Source organism: Limulus polyphemus, unplaced genomic scaffold, assembly GCF_000517525.1.
Source record: "Limulus polyphemus unplaced genomic scaffold, Limulus_polyphemus-2.1.2 Scaffold7903, whole genome shotgun sequence".
Classification (NCBI taxonomy): Eukaryota; Metazoa; Arthropoda; class Merostomata; order Xiphosura; family Limulidae; genus Limulus; species Limulus polyphemus.
The window spans coordinates 1-18,400 of record NW_013673513.1 but is presented as its reverse complement, the minus strand read 5'-3'; the positions used below and the strand labels follow the sequence as shown (position 1 = coordinate 18,400).

General features: G+C 30.7%; 1 protein-coding gene across 1 annotated transcript in view; it reads left to right on the top strand.

Annotated features, from left to right (window-relative positions):
* The window catches only part of LOC106474954 (sugar phosphate exchanger 3-like), a gene marked incomplete at its 5' end in the record, with an annotated part of 30,981 nt that extends 17,172 nt beyond the window's left edge, over positions 1-13,809 (top strand). Inside the window, 6 exons of the mRNA XM_013935655.2 lie at positions 1,502-1,598; positions 2,589-2,673; positions 11,147-11,316; positions 11,832-11,973; positions 13,395-13,420; positions 13,699-13,809. Of these exons, the coding sequence (XP_013791109.2) occupies positions 1,502-1,598; positions 2,589-2,673; positions 11,147-11,316; positions 11,832-11,973; positions 13,395-13,420; positions 13,699-13,794 (616 nt within the window). The remainder of the gene's footprint in view (positions 1-1,501; positions 1,599-2,588; positions 2,674-11,146; positions 11,317-11,831; positions 11,974-13,394; positions 13,421-13,698) is intronic.
* Between the last annotated feature and the right edge of the window lie 4,591 nt (positions 13,810-18,400).

The following is an 18,400-nucleotide window of genomic DNA, read 5'->3' as shown; positions in this document are numbered from 1 at the left end:
CAAATTACATGGTGTCTAATAGGGGTTGAGCTTACTAAAGAAATAGTATAGTTGTAGCTAACTTCCAAATTACCTGGTGTCTAATAGGGGTTGAGCTTACTAAAAAAATAGTATAGTTGTAGCTAACTTCCAAATTACCTGGTGTCTAATAGGGGTTGAGCATACTAAAGAAATAGTATAGTTGTAGCTAACTTCCAAATTACCTGTTGTATAATAGGGGTTGAGCTTACTAAAGAAATAGTATAGTTGTAGCTAACTTCCAAATTACCTGGTTGTATAATAGGGGTTGAGCTTACTAAAGAAATAGTATAGTTGTAGCTAACTTCCAAGTTACCTGGTGTCTAATGACTTTCCATGTATCTGTCTCTGAATAGTCATGGAAGTTTTAATAATAGATTATGAAAATGTTATGGAATTTTACATTGTTTAAAGTGTACATACTCTGTTTACAGATACTGATGCTTTAAAGATTAACTTCAATGACATTATAATTTGAAAACACTTCTAACTAATACTTGAAAATATATAACTAAAATACATTATTATATGTGGAACAGTTAAACAAGAAAACTTTAAATTGGATAACTCACCTAAGGAATCTACTTATTGGTGCTTAAAACTTGATGCTTTAACATAATCATTGAATATTATTTCAAAAGTTGCATTTAATTTCAAAGGATATTTTTGTCATCCAAAGAATGCTAGGACTTTTTTCCTTGAAAGAAGTAGATTGAAAGCTCACAAAGAACATTCAATATATTGACTGTGTCTTCTTTCTTTTGTCCATAAGTGATTATTGAGCATTGCACATGAACATACAAGTTGGTGTTCAGATTTGTTGTTTGTATGATGTGAAAGTCCACATTAGATGTTTTGAATAAAATTCTTTTTAAATTTGACTTCAAATATTTCTTGTTATCTATCATGCCATTGTCTCTCTTTTAAGCCCAATATGACTTTACTAAAGAAAGTAGAAGCATTTGGAACTTCCAAATTATTAAACTGCACAGTGACCAAGTCATGATAATGTGTGCTGCTCATCTAGCATATGTCACAGTGACCAAATTATTAAACCTTTACTTACAAATATCAAAATTGACTTGGTATCCAGTACAATGAAATTGAAATTCAAACAGTTTTTTCACTAACAAACTTTAAATACATTTATTTAAAGTCATTGTTTCTATATGTAATTTTGTTCAGATGATTGGTTCCACTTTAACATTATAAATTAGCTGATAATTTTTGCTCTTGTAAGAGTAATATATAAAATTATCAAATGTGTTAACATATGTTTTTGATGCCTTTTGTATTAGTATTTCGTACCTTGCTTTACCATAGGGATTCTGAAGATAAACTGTCTTTTTGTTACTAATTAGTTCATCAATACATTTTGAGTTGTTATTTTTTACAAGATTTGCTGATGTTTTTCTGTTAAAAAAATTACACCAATACTTTTAAGAATGTCTTGTTATATAAACAATTTTTTTATCCCATCTAGTCGTGGACTGGTAACTGGTTTGTGGGGAGCTTCACCATCTATAGGAAATATAATAGGTGCCTATACTGTTGCTTCTGTTCTTCATTTTGGTTACGAAGTAAGTCTTTGTTATCTTTCAACCAAAAAATTGGATATGAGGTAGAGAGGGGCAAACTGGCTCTAAAAGTCACTGGGAAATATTCCAATTGGCTGGTGCCAAATGTTAAAAGTAAGGTCCAGTGCTACAACTTGATACTCTAAATTAATAAAATTAGAAATTAAGAACTATCAGTAAACTATAAACACTATCAATGCAGTATGCTACCCACCTCAGTGTGATGTGGGCTGCCAATATACTGTATAACAGTATCTCTAAGTGATTTCCCAGTGAACAAAAAGTGTCAATCTGCCTTTAATAACAGAGATTTGTGTATGAAATTATGGATCAGAGTCACGATCTTACTTTGACAAAAATAAAGCTTGTTTATTGAACTAAGGATGAACATTATTGTCACCTTAAACAAAAATTATATAAAACTTGCATTTGATAACAAAACATTTAAATTGACCAGCTGAGATCTTTAATTATATCATCTTTTATAAGTTCAGTTAATTTATTGATAAAAAAATGTTAAAATGATTTTATATAATAATAAGTGGGAAAGTCTTCTTGGTGTAATGTTTGTATATATACTTTAACTGTACGAATATAATGTCTATTTTCCCTATGGGTCCAGACTTCTGGGATATCCTGTACAGTGTACCAAATGCATTTCTAATGTCAGTTGTACATATTTCAGAAAAGAAAATACCCTGATGGTGCAGTATACCAAGAATTGACGTGTTAATGGCATGCAGTTTGAATAATAAATAACTTAAGAATACAATGTGTATTTTTCCCTATCGGTCCAGACTTCTGGGACACCCTGTATATGTGTGCATATACATACACATCTGTCTTTCATTATGAAAGATTGAGACTGAACAGCTAGAATCTAGTATACTTGCTATTATCAAGGTTAATTTATTAGTATGTAACATTTTTCTGAAAATAGATTGGCATATTACTTTTAGGTTTTCATTTCAAGTTACTTGTCTTTGAATATAGTATGCTTTCTTGGTGCCAGCTTTACTGATGTTTGCTTGGGGGATTGTGGTATACTTCAGTGTTATTCCTTCTCCTCGGGATGTAGGTAGGTTTCTGAAACACAGTAAATCTTAAATTCTTAGAGTAGTTGGATACATATATGATTCCCATGGGTCAGGGAAAGTGGAAAAGTCTGTGAATTTTATATATGGTGCTTTTGGCCTACAAAACATCAGGAAATTTAATTGTACAGATAAAAACTAGGAAAAGGCAGTAAATTTCAGGTAATCCAGTGATGCTTTTAGAACACAGATGACAAAAATGTAAATCATCATTAGTGCCCAAAAATTGCCTACTGGTATAAACAGTAGTGAGGTTCGTGACTAAATGGAGTGTAAGCATTTTGGAAAAGGCTTCATCTCATCATCTTAAAATTAGGGCATCATTTTACTACATATAAAAGTGTTTAACAAATTACTATAGACTATTTCACTTAAATAAGTTATTTTGATTTTACAGTTTATTTAGGGCATGGAGAATCATTTTACTACATATAAAGGTGTTTAACAAATTACTATAGACTATTTCACTTAAATAAGTTATTTTGATTTTACAGTTTATTTCAGTAAATGCATAGTACAGCTTTGGCTGGGGTTGTTAACAGGCTTATATCTGAGAGACAAAATATTACCAGTGACAGTTAAAGAAAACTCATTTAAAGCAGAATATGGATGGCAGAGTAATAGATATAATAAGTTTTGGAAATCTGAAATGTACAATGTTCTGTTGATGGTAACTAATAAGTCGCATGTAAGAGTTTCCAAGAATAAGGCTTTATTTGTTACACATGAATCTTTTAGAAATAGTTGAACTTTATTAACTGAATACATCCTGTTAGCCTAGTAAACTATAATTTAATGCATCACATATCTGAGTAATATATTAAGAAAATTTGTAGCTCTACCAACGCTTATCCATTGAGGGAGAGACTCAAACATTTGGGTCTGTTTTCACACTCGCATGCATTATAAACAAAATGTAATGTTTTTATCAAATTAGTAGTTTTCTATAACACATTGTGGTTGGTTGACCAGCTTGATTCAGGTCAAATTCGGCACCGTATTGATCCAAGAAGTGCACTATTTTACTTTACTGATCATTCTAGAAGGAGACCACTTTTTTTTGCTAGCACCACTTTACCACTCATCAAAATTTTATTGTTTCAAAATTCTCATTTAAACAGATTAATAAAGGTTGGCAGACCTATGTTTGTCAAGGAACAAACAAGATTCTAGACAAAGAAAAGAATGAAACTGATGCTAAAGTTAAGCATGTGCAGCTAGACAAAATTGCTGTTGGTAGTTTTGAAACTATGAGCTTTGCAACCACAGTATACTCTTGAAATTGAGATATTAATTCCTGTGTTTAATGCTTGTATGTTCAAGTGCAGGTAATGTGTTAGTGTTTAAATCCAAAGGCCATAACAGAATTAAAATAATGTGAGTACTTTTAGTAAACGTTTTTACTTAATAGTAATTTTATTTAATGTAATAAACAAATGTAAGAACAAAACTTGACATACGGTTGGTGTAACATTATTATCCAGTATCACTGTCAGTATACTTGTGTGAAGAAGCACATTTTGCTAATACAATAGTTAATTGACAAAATATGTTTTATAAGCATAATGAAAATTATTTTATATAGTATTATAAACAAACTATAAACTCCCTGTGTTGTGCATGTTTTAATAAAGAAACAAAAATGACATTTAAGTAAACTGACTATTTAACATACAGTCTGTCTTGTTTGTATTAAACATATATATGAGTAATGTTTTACAATTTCATATATTATTATAGGTAACAGTTCAATGATACAAGCATATATATATATATCAAAAGATAACAGGGAATAACATATTTTGGTCTGGGAAAAGTCAAGGAACTTCATTCTACCCATGCTGTGGGAACTATGGTTATAATAAATTTATTCTCAATTAGGTTTTAATATGTGTCAGAGCTATTATTTCTCATCAAATTAATAGGCACAGTAGAAGTTAATTAAAATTTTGATGACTTAAAATCAGGTAGATAGACGTATGAATGAGTATTATGATATCCTCAGTAAATCAGAATACCCTAAACTTGAGAGCTTTCGATTAGGAAAATAAAGGGAGTGCAATGTAAGATATAGGTGCAGATGTTGACATCATGTACCTGAATGTTGACCTTGGGTCTTTTTTGTTTAATTCATTGCACCTTTTGTGTATGATCCTCTGTGCTAACTGTTGCATCTGAAATGATATCATTTGCATGTATATATATACACACACACATTTTGTTACTTTTATGAGGACTTCTTGTATCAAAACATTGTTAATAAGTTTATATTTGTTTACCATCCAGCTATTTAAGCTAAAAACAACTATCTTCATTTATGTAAGGTAAACAGATAAAACTCGGGTGGAAATTTATCTTATTGAAAAAGGCATCAATGAAATAAAAGAACTCACTATCAGGTTTAATCTAATTTCACTATTCATTTTTGTTCAGGATAGTCTTAAGTATCCACAAAAATACAGGTTCAGGAAATGTTATCTAGAAAATAAATTGAACATGGACAATCAAGAAAACAAATCACAAGTAAACAAATTTTTTGTTCATAATAATGAAGTGTCATTAAAACAAAGCTGTCAGGCTTCTTATTAGTTTATACTCAATCTAGCTGTTGAGGTTAGAGAAGGATTTCTAAACATATCTGCACAGAACCAGAAAAATTATGTTACACTGCACTTCCAAGTTAGATGAGAGGGTCCTAGTGCATTATATAATAATCTATAGGTTTAAATACTATTCAAAATTCAAGGGAGTTGATCCTCAACTTGTACCACCTTGCACAAATATCTGTGCCACCCTTTGAGATAATACTGCCCCTTCCCAGGGAATGGACATGACACAAGACCAAGGTGGTCAAACCTTTATGAGATAGCCATTGCTGTATGAAACCTTTACCTAAGTAAAAGGATTACCACATGTTTATAATTTATAACATAATTTACAGGGAAGTCATAATTACATGCAGAACACCTTCGTAGACATTTTGAAAACTTACTTGAATACACCTTACTACAAATATATTATAAACCAGTTAGGAAAGGAGAAGTTGCCGGTTATTTCAACTGTAATAACCCCATTGTTATTTTAGGGTCTTTACAAATCTGAACATTAAAATTAAACTTTACTGACCATATTGAAAGTTAGCTACAGGTCATAAGAAATAGTAATAATCTCACTCAGGTGACTAACACAAAGACTACAGAGTGAAACTTAAAAATTCCAGTAATTATATGAACTCAATGCCTTATAATTGAATAACTTATGTTGAGATATTAAACCAAATAAACATGCAAAACAGAATATAAACACATTATGAATTGACAAATTACGAATACATAGTAAAATTTAACTTTAATGAATCATCACAAAATGAAACTACAAACAAACACAGAATAATCCCAGCTATTGCATTATAATCTTAGAGGTTTAACATACTGGTGTGGAAAGTTTCTTAACCTGTCTGATCAAAACTCCAACTGTCCATCTAGTATAAGTTAAATGTAATAAGTAAATAAAATTATGCCTGATTTCACAAACAAATCCAGAATTATATTAATGTAGTTCACATACAATTTGTTATAACATAACAACCAAACTAAGTTAACACAATGGTTGTGAATTACAACTACCTCACAAAGAAATAGTATTGAGATAAAACACAAAATAATATCCTTCAAAGCTCAGAAGTTGTTTGATTCTACAAGTAAAACATTTTGAAGTCAATACTACTTGAAAACTATATGTATACCATAGGCTTAAAATCTGTGATAAAAATCACATAAATTGTAATTATTTTTTTTTGCACATTCCTTTTAATTTATCCATTTCAAAATCAGAGGTGGGCAAAAGTAATATTTTAGTTCTATCTTTTGTCTCCCATTAGTCACTGCCCAAAATTTCTTTCATTCTATCTTTTGTCTCCCATAAGTCACTGCCCAATATTTCTTTTGTTCTATCAGTGACTTATGGGAGACAAAAGCCCAAAATTTCTTTCATTCTATCTTTTGTCTCCCATAAGTCACTGCCCAAAATTTCTTTCATTCTATCTTTTGTCTCCCATAAGTCACTGCCCAAAATTTCTTTCATTCTATCTTTTGTCTCCCATAAGTCACTGCCAAAAATTTCTTTCATTCAATAACAGGAATTGTAAGTGAGGCAGGACAATGAGAGAAAATATTTTCATCACAAATTTTAGGCCTATTGATTTTTAATGGTTTTCTAACTTGTGGTGTTTAAACTATAAACAAGTAATACTGAGTCACATATTTTATAGGTGTCTCATTTGCCTCAACTATGAGATATTTGTTCAGTAACACAAGGGAAACAGTGGGTTAATATTGTGTTTTTTGTGTGATGTGGTATAAATTCTAAAATAACTTGGTATTTTTATCTTAGTAAGAAATCACATGCTTCTGAATATCTCAACTTGGGACCAGATTTTATCACTAAGCACAGTAGTGCTTATTATGTAGGGATGGGTCGAGAAAACATGGCTCATTATAGTCTTAAATCTCTTTTATAACAATCTAAGAGACTTTTATAAACACCTAACTTAGGTTTTCAAAAGCTATTAAAACCTTCTGTTTAGCAGAAAAACATTGTAAACATAGAGAACCGGCAAGTAGTGTAACAGTCAAATGTTCTGCTAATTCTTCTGATTCTGGTATCAGAAGGGCTAGCTCACCAATGCTTGAAGTTTTTGCAATGATTTACACACCAAAACATGCATTTTAACTTGGGGAGTGTAGAAGCATTATACCGTTTCATTAACGTTAACACATTATTCCATCAAGACAACTCATCACAACTCACAACTGAGTCAATGTTACAGACTTATGGGAATTAGCCATTGTAAGACTTTATAGTATTATTCAGTTCAAATGCTTTTATTCAAATCTGGATTCATGCAAATGAAAAGAATTCAACATTTAGTTGTAGATAAAAGTTTTTCTTTGAAAGATTTGGCTACTTATGTATGGTTTTGTGTATTCATCCCTACCTTTTTTCTGTTTTTTTTGGCATTGCCATCCCTACATCATCCTTATTTTTCTCAGAAATTTTGTTATTACTTTTATATTATTTACCAACATTAAGGAAACACAGAACATGTTAGGCTTATTTCTTATTGAGGTCTAAGCTGATCATTGTAGTCTTTACTACAGATATATGGAAGGATGAAATTATCGGTTATTTCAACTACCACAACTTGTCAGAGATGAATTTGTGTTGTACTACATTACTGGATATGTAGTGGTAACTTCACAAGTTCAATTTTTAGTGTGTGTATTTATCTATAATTTAATGTTTTTATAGAATTCCAACTTCTTACATAAGTTTTAGTAACCACACCTAGTTGTTTGTTTTTATGTATTATTTCTGTTTTATCTTAATAATTATTTGCATTTCATCTATTTTCAATTTCATTAGGAGCAATACCTTTACACAGCTGACCAAATACTATGAAAGGTAGCCTGAAATTGAGAGTTTATGGGCTTGGCCACCTACATCTACTGTAAAATTTAATTTCTATTTTCATTCCAGATTTAAGACTTCTGAACAGAAATTATATCTGTTATACCATCCACCATGTAGATCCCACTGCCACAGATATCTCTTCCACCACAATATGCACTATCACTGCAATTTGTACCATAGTTTTATTTGGCTGTTCATATACACTGGCTAGCCACTTTATTAGGGACCTTTCAGACTTGGCCTGACCTGAGCTGCAGATTTAAAAATTAGTTTGATCAAGCACATTAGCAGTCAGTCTAACAGATGTGGTGAAGGAAGAGACATTGCAGCATTTACAAGAGTCATGATAATGGGTGCTGCTCATCTAGCATATGTCACAGTGACCAAGACAGTTTCATTGGAAGGCTGTTCTAAGACACCAGTCAACCGACTTTACCATCAATGGCAAAAGTTGAATAAAATATTTGCTGTAGTTGGAATTGTGGTCAAAATTTGTAATGATAGAAAGAGGAGAGAAGAAAGTCCAACCATCATGAAACAATACACCAACTGACAGTGCTGGACAATCCACACACATATCAAGCTGAACCCTGCAAAGAAAATTGTAACAAATGGCAGAAGGGAATGATTGCATAAACCATGGTATTCACTGACCAACAAGAAGACAATGCCTTGAGTTATGTAAAGAACTTAGACACTGAAGTAATAAAGAATGTTGAAAGGTGGTGTGGTCTAGTAAAACATGTTATAGCCTTTTTTTTTGCACAAGTGGGAGAAGACAAATTTAGAAAAAGTCACAAGAATAACTCACCTTTCTTGTGTGGTCCCAATTGTCCAGGCCTCTAGTAGTATAGTCATGGTTTGAAGCATGTTTTATTGGTACAGCCTTCATTTCTTTAACCCTATGAATACAACCTACTAGTTTTGGAAGTAGGTTACAGGTTTGAAGCACGTTTTATTGGTACAGCCTTCATTCCTTTAACCCTATGAATACAACCTACTAGTTTTGGAAGTAGGTTACATAACTCGTGAAAGTTATTTACAAAAATTAAATTAGTGGATGAAATTGCTTTGAACATTTCTAAAAATATGTAATTTCAGAAAAATAAGATATTTAATTTTGATTTGTTTAATATTTCTAATAAAAATTCATTATTTAATATGGTTATTTGCACTTGGGCTCGTAATAGTTCACCTGCAAGGTGATTTTCATTTTGAGTATAAAAATACTATTTATTATCTTACAGTTCTCACTTTTAATTTGCATAATCTCTAGAACCTCCTAAATGAATATCAAGAGTTTTTAATGGTAAATTTATATATTTTCCATTTTCTCTACTATATCACTATCTCTAGCTATTATCATCAGCATACAGTTCAATGAAGGGTTTAAAATTTAAGAAAATTGAAGTATGTACATACCTGTTAGCTGTTTGTAAAAGTCTTTCGAAACTTGTTTTTTTTTTTTAATATGTGTAATTACACATCTTTATCTTTTCACTAATAGTTTAATTTTAATTTTCAATTCTTTGTCTTTTATTATTTGTTGTGATATGTCAACTGGTCCCCACTCGGCTCTATTATTATTATTATCTGGTGATTCCTGTAAACAGAATTTTTCACTAACACTCACACATGTGAATGATGTCATCTTGTTTGTATACTTTCACAAGTTACAACAAGTTAAACGTATAAAAATCATCAAACCTTTCAGATATGCATTTTAAAACACGAATAATACATAACAAATTAAAATATAAATGTAAAACCTAAATGCAATCTAATTGTCTATCTAACTAATACATATAAGGTGAGAAACACTTGTCAAGTGCTAGGTACACCTCGAGAGAACAATGGAGAACATTTCATCCCATTTCAGTATGAAGTCATACACCTACGCTTACTGTTATATTACCAAGATTCAAGAGGAAAGTCTATTCTTTTTATATGCCAGCCAATTTCAAACTGTCCCACAGCAACACAGCTTTGACTTTGTAAGTGGATGTGACTTATCTTAAACTCAAGAAACATTTACAATGGTTAACTGTGAGGAGAATGTCTTCTAAAGACCTTAAGAAACTAATATAAAACATCTGTATTGTGTACTTTGGCCAAGTACAGGAACTGTCTGCATTTCAAACACACAGTTTCTTTTCTACCAGCTCTTAAAGTTGAGAAATGGTAACTGTGAGAAAATCACATAACAGCAAAAATTACAGTTTTGATTGCTGTTTTAAATGTTTCTTTTTAAAATAAAGGAATAAAACTTAGTTAATTTAAAGTTATATCATACATTTATAATAAAGTGGTTTAATTAAATTTTGAATGTAACTCAGTAAGGTGCACATCAGGGGTTAAAGAGGTTTAAAAATGGCACCTTTGCTACAGAGTTAAAAGGCAGAATGAATGCTACAGTTTAGTTCAGCACTCTGTTTTTTGTGAAGTGTGTGCTCGAATGGGGTTATGTACTTCCAAGATAATAATGCTTCCATTTACCATGCCCATATCATGTGAATGGTTTGAGGAAGATGACAGACACTACAAGCATCTTTCATGGCCACAACAAACCAGTTGAATATCTGTGAGATGAACTCTGAAAGACACATTTGCTATTATTATCCTCTGCCTACCTAGCTCCATGAATTATATACAATATTAATGACTGAATGGAGAAAAACCTTCAAGACATCTTCCAGCACCTTGTTGGTTATATGCCAGGCCTTACCATGTTTGTTAGTTGGGCAAAAGATGGTCCAAATGTTATTAGGTAGTTTTTAATAAAGTGGCCACCTATTATATATGTGAGAACAGATGTTTTTAGCCTAGTTGTTTCAAATTGAAAGTCGTTTAAGGTAGGGAGATACTGAATTATGCCCAGTTTTCTTTAGATGTTAAAAATAGTGCAACTGGTGTGATGTTTTCTCTGAAAAGAAATGCATACAGATATATAAAGATATATGGATATGCCAATGTACACATTTCCAGGTTTACCAGATGTTGCTGAGGATGAAGCTCTTAGTGGAGACCGAGAACCACTCCTTAGACCTGATCATCCTGGATTTACAGAGAGTGCTGATTCTGATGAAATACCTTTACTTTTAAGACCTGATGCTATAAGTTTTTGTCATGCTCTTTTCATTCCTGGAGTAATACCTGTAAGTAAAAGCTAATGTAGCAATCTATATGTGTTTACATATTCAACTGTTACTTGCAATTCCAAGTTCATCTTTGTTATATTATACCAAACTGTTATACTGCAAACAGCTATATATTCCCTACAGTTATAACAAGAAAAACCAATGTTACGTGTGAATCTTGTCCAGAAATATTGCTTAAGCCCTTTGAGTATAGTATATTTAATATTTTCAAAATGTACATTATATATTTTTGGAAACAAAAGTTGTTTGTTATAAAGTGTAAAATACTCTTAGTTACATTCCTATCCCCTCTCAACATTCACTACAAGATACAGAATGTAAATATTTCACTTGAATAAGGAAGTACATTATATTAATATAATTATAAATTAACAAACAACTTATTATTATATTTGTTGGAGAATATACTACATGTTCTATCGAAACACCCAAAATAAATCATTTCATTATGCTTGGGAATCATTGTTTACTAACTTATTAATAAATGTTTCACTTGTTACGTGTTTTTTCAGTACTCTTTAGCTTATGCTTGCTTGAAGTTGGTCAACTATTCTTTCTTCTTTTGGCTCCCATATTACCTCCAAAGTAAGTATGGTTGGAAAGAAGCAGTAGCAGATCGTCTCTCCGTGTGGTATGATGTTGGAGGAATCATAGGTTAAGTACTATTCACACTATTAAATTAAATGATATTTATTAAAAGGTTTTATGTTTATTGTGTATTAATGTATCACTATTTATTTATGATAGCTAATGAGTTTAGTATGATGTTTAGAAATATACTTGTTAGAGTATCAAATATTGAAACTGTTAAGTATGTGAAACATAGTACACAATTGTTTTTTCTTTTATTGTTCTAATATTTGTAATTTCCAATTTTTGTTAATTAATTGCAGAATAAGAAGAGACCATTAGGTATTTCTAACTTTAATTTGAAGTAAACTTAAAAAAAGGGGGGGACTTTTGAACTTGTATTGGGTTTGATATTAACGTGTAAGTTTCTTTTGTGAACTTAAAAGTTACCTTAAAAATTAAATGTGGTATATTAGTGTATTTAAAAGTTTATTACTGTACATAGATTTCTTGCACATAAGTCCATTACTATAGTTATTAGTAAGTTATATGCCTGGACTCAATAGTGTGTGATAGATGTATGTGTGCATTACTGACTGTTTACTTTTGAAAAGACTTCTAGAAGTGTACTATAAGATTGTGACACCACTTTAGCGAGTGTAAAGTAAGCCTAACTTAAAGAAATATATCAAATTATCAGTAGGAAAACATTATAAATTTTTTGTGAATTCCAACTGCTTTCACTTTATCTACTTTATAAATATGAATTGAGCTCAGTTAATGCCTCTTAGTACTGTGTTTCTCCACTAAAGTCATAATGTATACAGTGTAACATAGTATGGTGTCCTTGTTTCTTTACTGAAATCATAATGAATACAGTGTAACAAGTAATGTGTTCTTGTTTCTCTATTAAATACACTACTAGAGAGGCCGTACTATCTTATAAAGTCATAATTAAATCAGCACTAGAGAGGCCGTACTATCTTATAGTGTATTTAATAGAGAAACAAGGACACCATACTATGTTACACTGTATACATTATAACTTTAGTAGAGAAATGAGGACACCTTATATGCTAGTTATAATGTTCAAATCAAAAGAAAGAAGTAATGAGGGATGTTTCTAAAATTCTGGATAAGAAATTTTATAAGGAAAATCTATTTTTCTGTATGAGTGAAAATTAATTTTCATAATCTGAATCCTGGATCAACAAAGTAATATTATTTTTCAGACTTAGCCCTTTTTTTTTAGCTTATATCTGATACTTAATATTAATTTTTTCATGAAAATTTTTCAAAATTATTTTATATCTGTGAAAACGAATAATGTTCAGTTTGAGCTCATCTTTTAGTAGTTGAACTGCATAGAAAACGAATTAGTTTCTATTTATTTTGTGATATTTACTAAAATTCCTTTTTTATTTGTGAGAGATTGAACATGAATTTTTTTACAATGAGGTATAGTTTTAAGCCATTGTATCTGTATAACTCTTTCTTTTTTTCAGGTGGTGTTTTAATAGGTCTTGCTTCTGTGAGTACTTTTTTTTCTTTTGACTATTGTTTTCTATTTATTTGTTGATAATCCTTTGTCAGTCGCATATTACTCAGTTGCTGTTACCATATTCAGTTTTAATAACTTGTTCATTATCTTGCTTTGTTATCTTTACATATAATTATGTAGCTGTTACAAAATTGTTTTTGTCACTTCTTCCAAATCTTGCATTGTTTAGTTTGCAGTTTTTTTTAGCTGCTATGTCATTACTTTATTCTATTCCAACACTTTTATTAACTTCCGTTTTTATTTGATAGGACAAATTAGGAGTTCGATCACCTTTAATGGGTATTATGTTACTTCTTTCACCGCTGTCACTTTTCATTTACAAAGGTAGGAATATATATGTGTAACAGTTGATGTAGTTATAGCTATCATGTTCTGTACATTGTATCCAGATTGTATTTATTTGTACTATATTCTTTTCAACTTTAGACTAAACATAGTCTATTTTTACTGTGTTCTGCTACTACCTATAGACCACAAAAATTGTGCTATTTTATACTGTTATATTTAAATCTCTAGCTTATTTGTACTCTGTTGTGTTTGAACCCATAGATTATATACAGTTTATTTTGTTAAACCTTTAAGAGTAAATATATCTTACACAATATTTCACTTGAAAAGTGCTTGAATTTGTAAATTTTGTTAAAAAGTATTTGATCAAAGTGTAATTATTTTTAGAACCAAACAAAATAAAATTAAAGTTATATCAGTCTTTTCAATTAGGTGTTAAATTTGTAACATTACAAACACTACTTGTAATTTAATTTATACAAACAATAGTGGTACACTTGATTTTGGAATGTACTAATACTAATTTTAGTAATGGATGTGGTTTTAGATTAAATTAAAACTAATTTACCTGTAGACTTAACTATATACAGTTAAAGCAGTGCTAGATAGGCAAACATTCTGGTTATAAAAGCATTTCCCTTATGATATTTTACAGGAAATATTGATACATTTTAATGTTCTAAAGTACAGTATTTGTACATTATCTCTGTCAATAACAGTTTTAAACAATAATAAATGCTGTAAAAAAACCTTAAACTGTATAAAAACATTTATAAGTACAATGAGTAAACAAAGCTACAGTAGTGCCACTAAGCAGCAGCATTAGTTAACTACAGTTGTGAACTTTCAAGAAGCTTTGAGAGCATTCCAAGACATTCCAGATGGTATTGTTATGAATGCTAGTTTTGAAGATATTGAAATTTCCTATTACAATAGATTGAAAAGTGCTGGATAATAAAGCGTTGAATGTATATGTATGTATATATATATATATATGATGTACATACATACTTTTATTTATTTAGAAAACCAAAAAAACAACATGGAACAAACAGTCAGAAGTCTTGATATTTATACAATAACAATACTTCTGACTGTTCTGTTTACTGTGGATATTGTGTTATTTTATGATTTACTTACAGTACTTTGCAAAAGTGTTAGAACAAAGTCAAAAATTAGATTTGAGGCTGCTGTGAAAGAACAATGGAAGGTAATCACAGGTGAAATATTAAAATTTTATTTATCTTCATATTTAGTACAACAGAAATTCAGTGGAAGTGCTTGAGTTCGGAACTCGGTGGAAGTGCTTGAGTTCAGAAAACAGTTAATATTTTGTGTGTGTCACTTTTGATTTAATAACTTTAATAATGTCTTTCAGGCATTGTTGGAACATATTTAATCAAAGTGTTCTTTGGGATTTTACTCCAAATGTCTCATAATACATTCCCATAAAGTTTTTTTGGAAGTAACTTTTGATGTGTCAAGTTTTTGATCTATCAAATCCCAGATCTGTTCAGTTGGGTTGAGATCGGAGTTCTGTGGGGGCCATTGCATCATTTGAATGACTTCAGCAGCTTCTTTCTTAGCTAAGTAATTTCTGTATAGTTTGGATGAGTGTTTGGGGTCGTTATCTTCTTGGTAGTAGAATCCTTTACCAATAATACACAAACCACTGGGTATACCATGATGGATCACTATCTGATGGTACTTGAACTAGTCCATTATTCCATCTATTTACCAATAATACACAAACCACTGAGTATATCATGATTGATCAGTATCTGATGGTACTTGCGCTGGTCCATTATTCCATCTATTTACCAATAATACACAAACCACTGGGTATATCATGATGGATCAGTATCTGATGGTACTTGAACTAGTCCATTATTCCATCTATTTACCAATAATACACAAACCACTGGGTATACCATGATGGTACTTGCGTTGGTCCATTATTCCATCTATTTTGGAAATATCTCCTGTCACCTCAGCAGAACCATGCTCCCAAACTATCACACTGCCTCCTCCATGCTTCATGCTGGGTGCTATGCACTGAGGTAAGTATCTTTCACCTTTCTTCTGCTGGATGCTATGCACTGAGGGAAGAATCTTTCGCTGTTCTTCTGCAGGGTGCTTTGCACTGGGGTAAGTATCTTTCACCTTTCTTCTGCCGGATGTACAGCTTACACTTTGAACCAAATATTTCAAACTTGGACTCATTCGTCTATAACACTTTTCCAATTATCAATAGTCCAGTTTTTTCTACTTTTTAGCAGATTTCAGTTTCTTGACGATATTTGGAGATCAAAGTAAAGGTTTTTTAGCTGAGTCTTCTCATTGAGTCTTCTTGATACTGTAGATCTGCACACTTTTCTGTCACTTGGTGCATGGCCGTTTATCTCATGCTTGAGATCAGTGGCAGTCTTTATATTTTACCTGTTACTTTCTCTACCATTACACTAACTGTAGCTAAGTCATCACTATACATTGAAATGAAAAGTTGAAAATTAATGATATTTGTATTTTTTTCTTTGAATACATCACTTGTTGCCACATCTTCAATTAGTAATATTCTCAATTTCAAATGTTAACTTTTTCACGTATGTTTTCCTTTAATTTTATGATTTTCTTGCCTAGCTTGTACCATGTAAGCAGTTTATTTATCTTGAAAAGCAATACATTATAGCAGGAACATATTAGCATATTATGATACACCAATATATACTGCACAACATGAAATATACACTCAAATGTGTAGTGAAATAGGCCTAGTTTTGCTATAGGTTTGTTGTATGAGCAAAAATTCACGTAACTTTCAAATGTGCATTTTAGAAAACAGAATTAAATGTCCCAAAGCTACTATAGTTTAATCCTATCAATATATGGTCAGTCAAAATGATTCACTTTGGCTGTGTAACCAACAAATAATCATGAAAGTATTCATGCTTTAACTTTTAACTTAGTTGATGTGTCTTCACAAAATTTGGCAAGCTTTTAGTTTCAGTTTCACAAAACATCTGATTTCTTCTTTGCGTATTTTCACTAAAGATTTGTCTATGAATTTATGAACTTCGAGCTTGAATCAGACTCTGCTTAGCCTGAGGGCAAGGTGATTTTCCTATTAAGATTAAAAAAACTTTTTCATCATATAGTTTCAAATTTCATTTGAATAACCTTTAGAACTTCCTACATGTTTATCAGAAGTTGTTTTCTCTAAAACATCATATTTTATTTATTTTCTCTACCTTAACATTATACAGACTCAATTTAACTAGCCTCATATCTATCACAAAAAAATATGAAATAAATCTAAATTACATTGTTCTTCGTTCTACATTATCTGCATGTTGTAACAGACAATTACACACTATTTATTTCTACATCCTAAGTTAATAGATTTTTGCATTTAGTTTTTTTGTTTACAGTTCAACTTTGATCCTCTAAAACTATGGTAGTAATAAATATTTATTATGCTTGACAATTTTAAGGGAATAGTGGATCCAGTTACAGAATGCTTGTATTGAATTACATAAATGAGCTCACATTTGCTGTGTGCTACCATTGATCATGAGTATTTTGTTTTTATTTCTTTTAAATTTACTTATAATAAATCTTGACTTTTTACATTTTAGTTACTTTTTTAATAATAAATAAAAATTGTATACCTTGTATACCTTTGAAAAGTTATCCAAAATTTTGCACTCATATTATTCAACTCAGCATCAAAGCTTACCCATAATTCAATGTAACAATAATGTGGTCTCATAAATCTTTTTTTTAAATTCAAATATACAATTTAGAAAGTAAAATATTTCCATGCGTGTAAAATTGATTGTCCTAAAACTAATATAATTTATCTGGCTTTCTAACTAAGATAGAAATGGCTTGGAATAATTCCAATATCTGGACAAGCAAGTTTCAACAATGGAATACCAAGAAAAAATTGCCAAAATGTTCTAATTTGCTTAGTCCAAAGCCCTTTTGACCCTATAGTTGTCAGTTAAATGAAATGTTTGCTTTTTGTTGGTTACAAATAATACATGTTGGTGAGATTTTATGATGATTTTTTGAAAGCAGTGTGCTCTGTGAGGGAGTGGCATGTGTCTTTCACTTTATTGCTTATGTCACTGTCAAGCAAAAAGCTTTCTTGGTACAAGTTAAGATTTCAGCTCAGGGATATGTGGAGTATAAGTGGGAAGTTCCTTGGAAATTTACAAGGTCATAATGGTAGCACGAAATCTAGAAATGGACATTTACAAGGTCATATATGGTAGCACAAAATCTAGAAATGGACATTTACAAGGTCATATATGGTAGCACAAAATCTAGAAATGGACAGTTTGGACTGAAGAAGTGTTACATGATATAGAAAGTGAAAATTGAGCATTTATTTTAATATTCTCTTTTGAAATTAAGTAGCTAAAATATATTAAAATCTGAACTATAAACTGTATATTGATGCCAAAATTATTGATATGTGTTGATAGTAAAGTAACTTAATTAAATTTTGAAAGTGGTCATGACGTACAATAAACACCAGAGCTGATAAACAAGATAATATGCAATAGATGTTAGTCGAGAGGAAGTAATTGACGTGTGTATAAACAAAATTGTTTCTCAGAGTAATAACAGAATTTTTTTTCCCTTGCAGCTATCTAA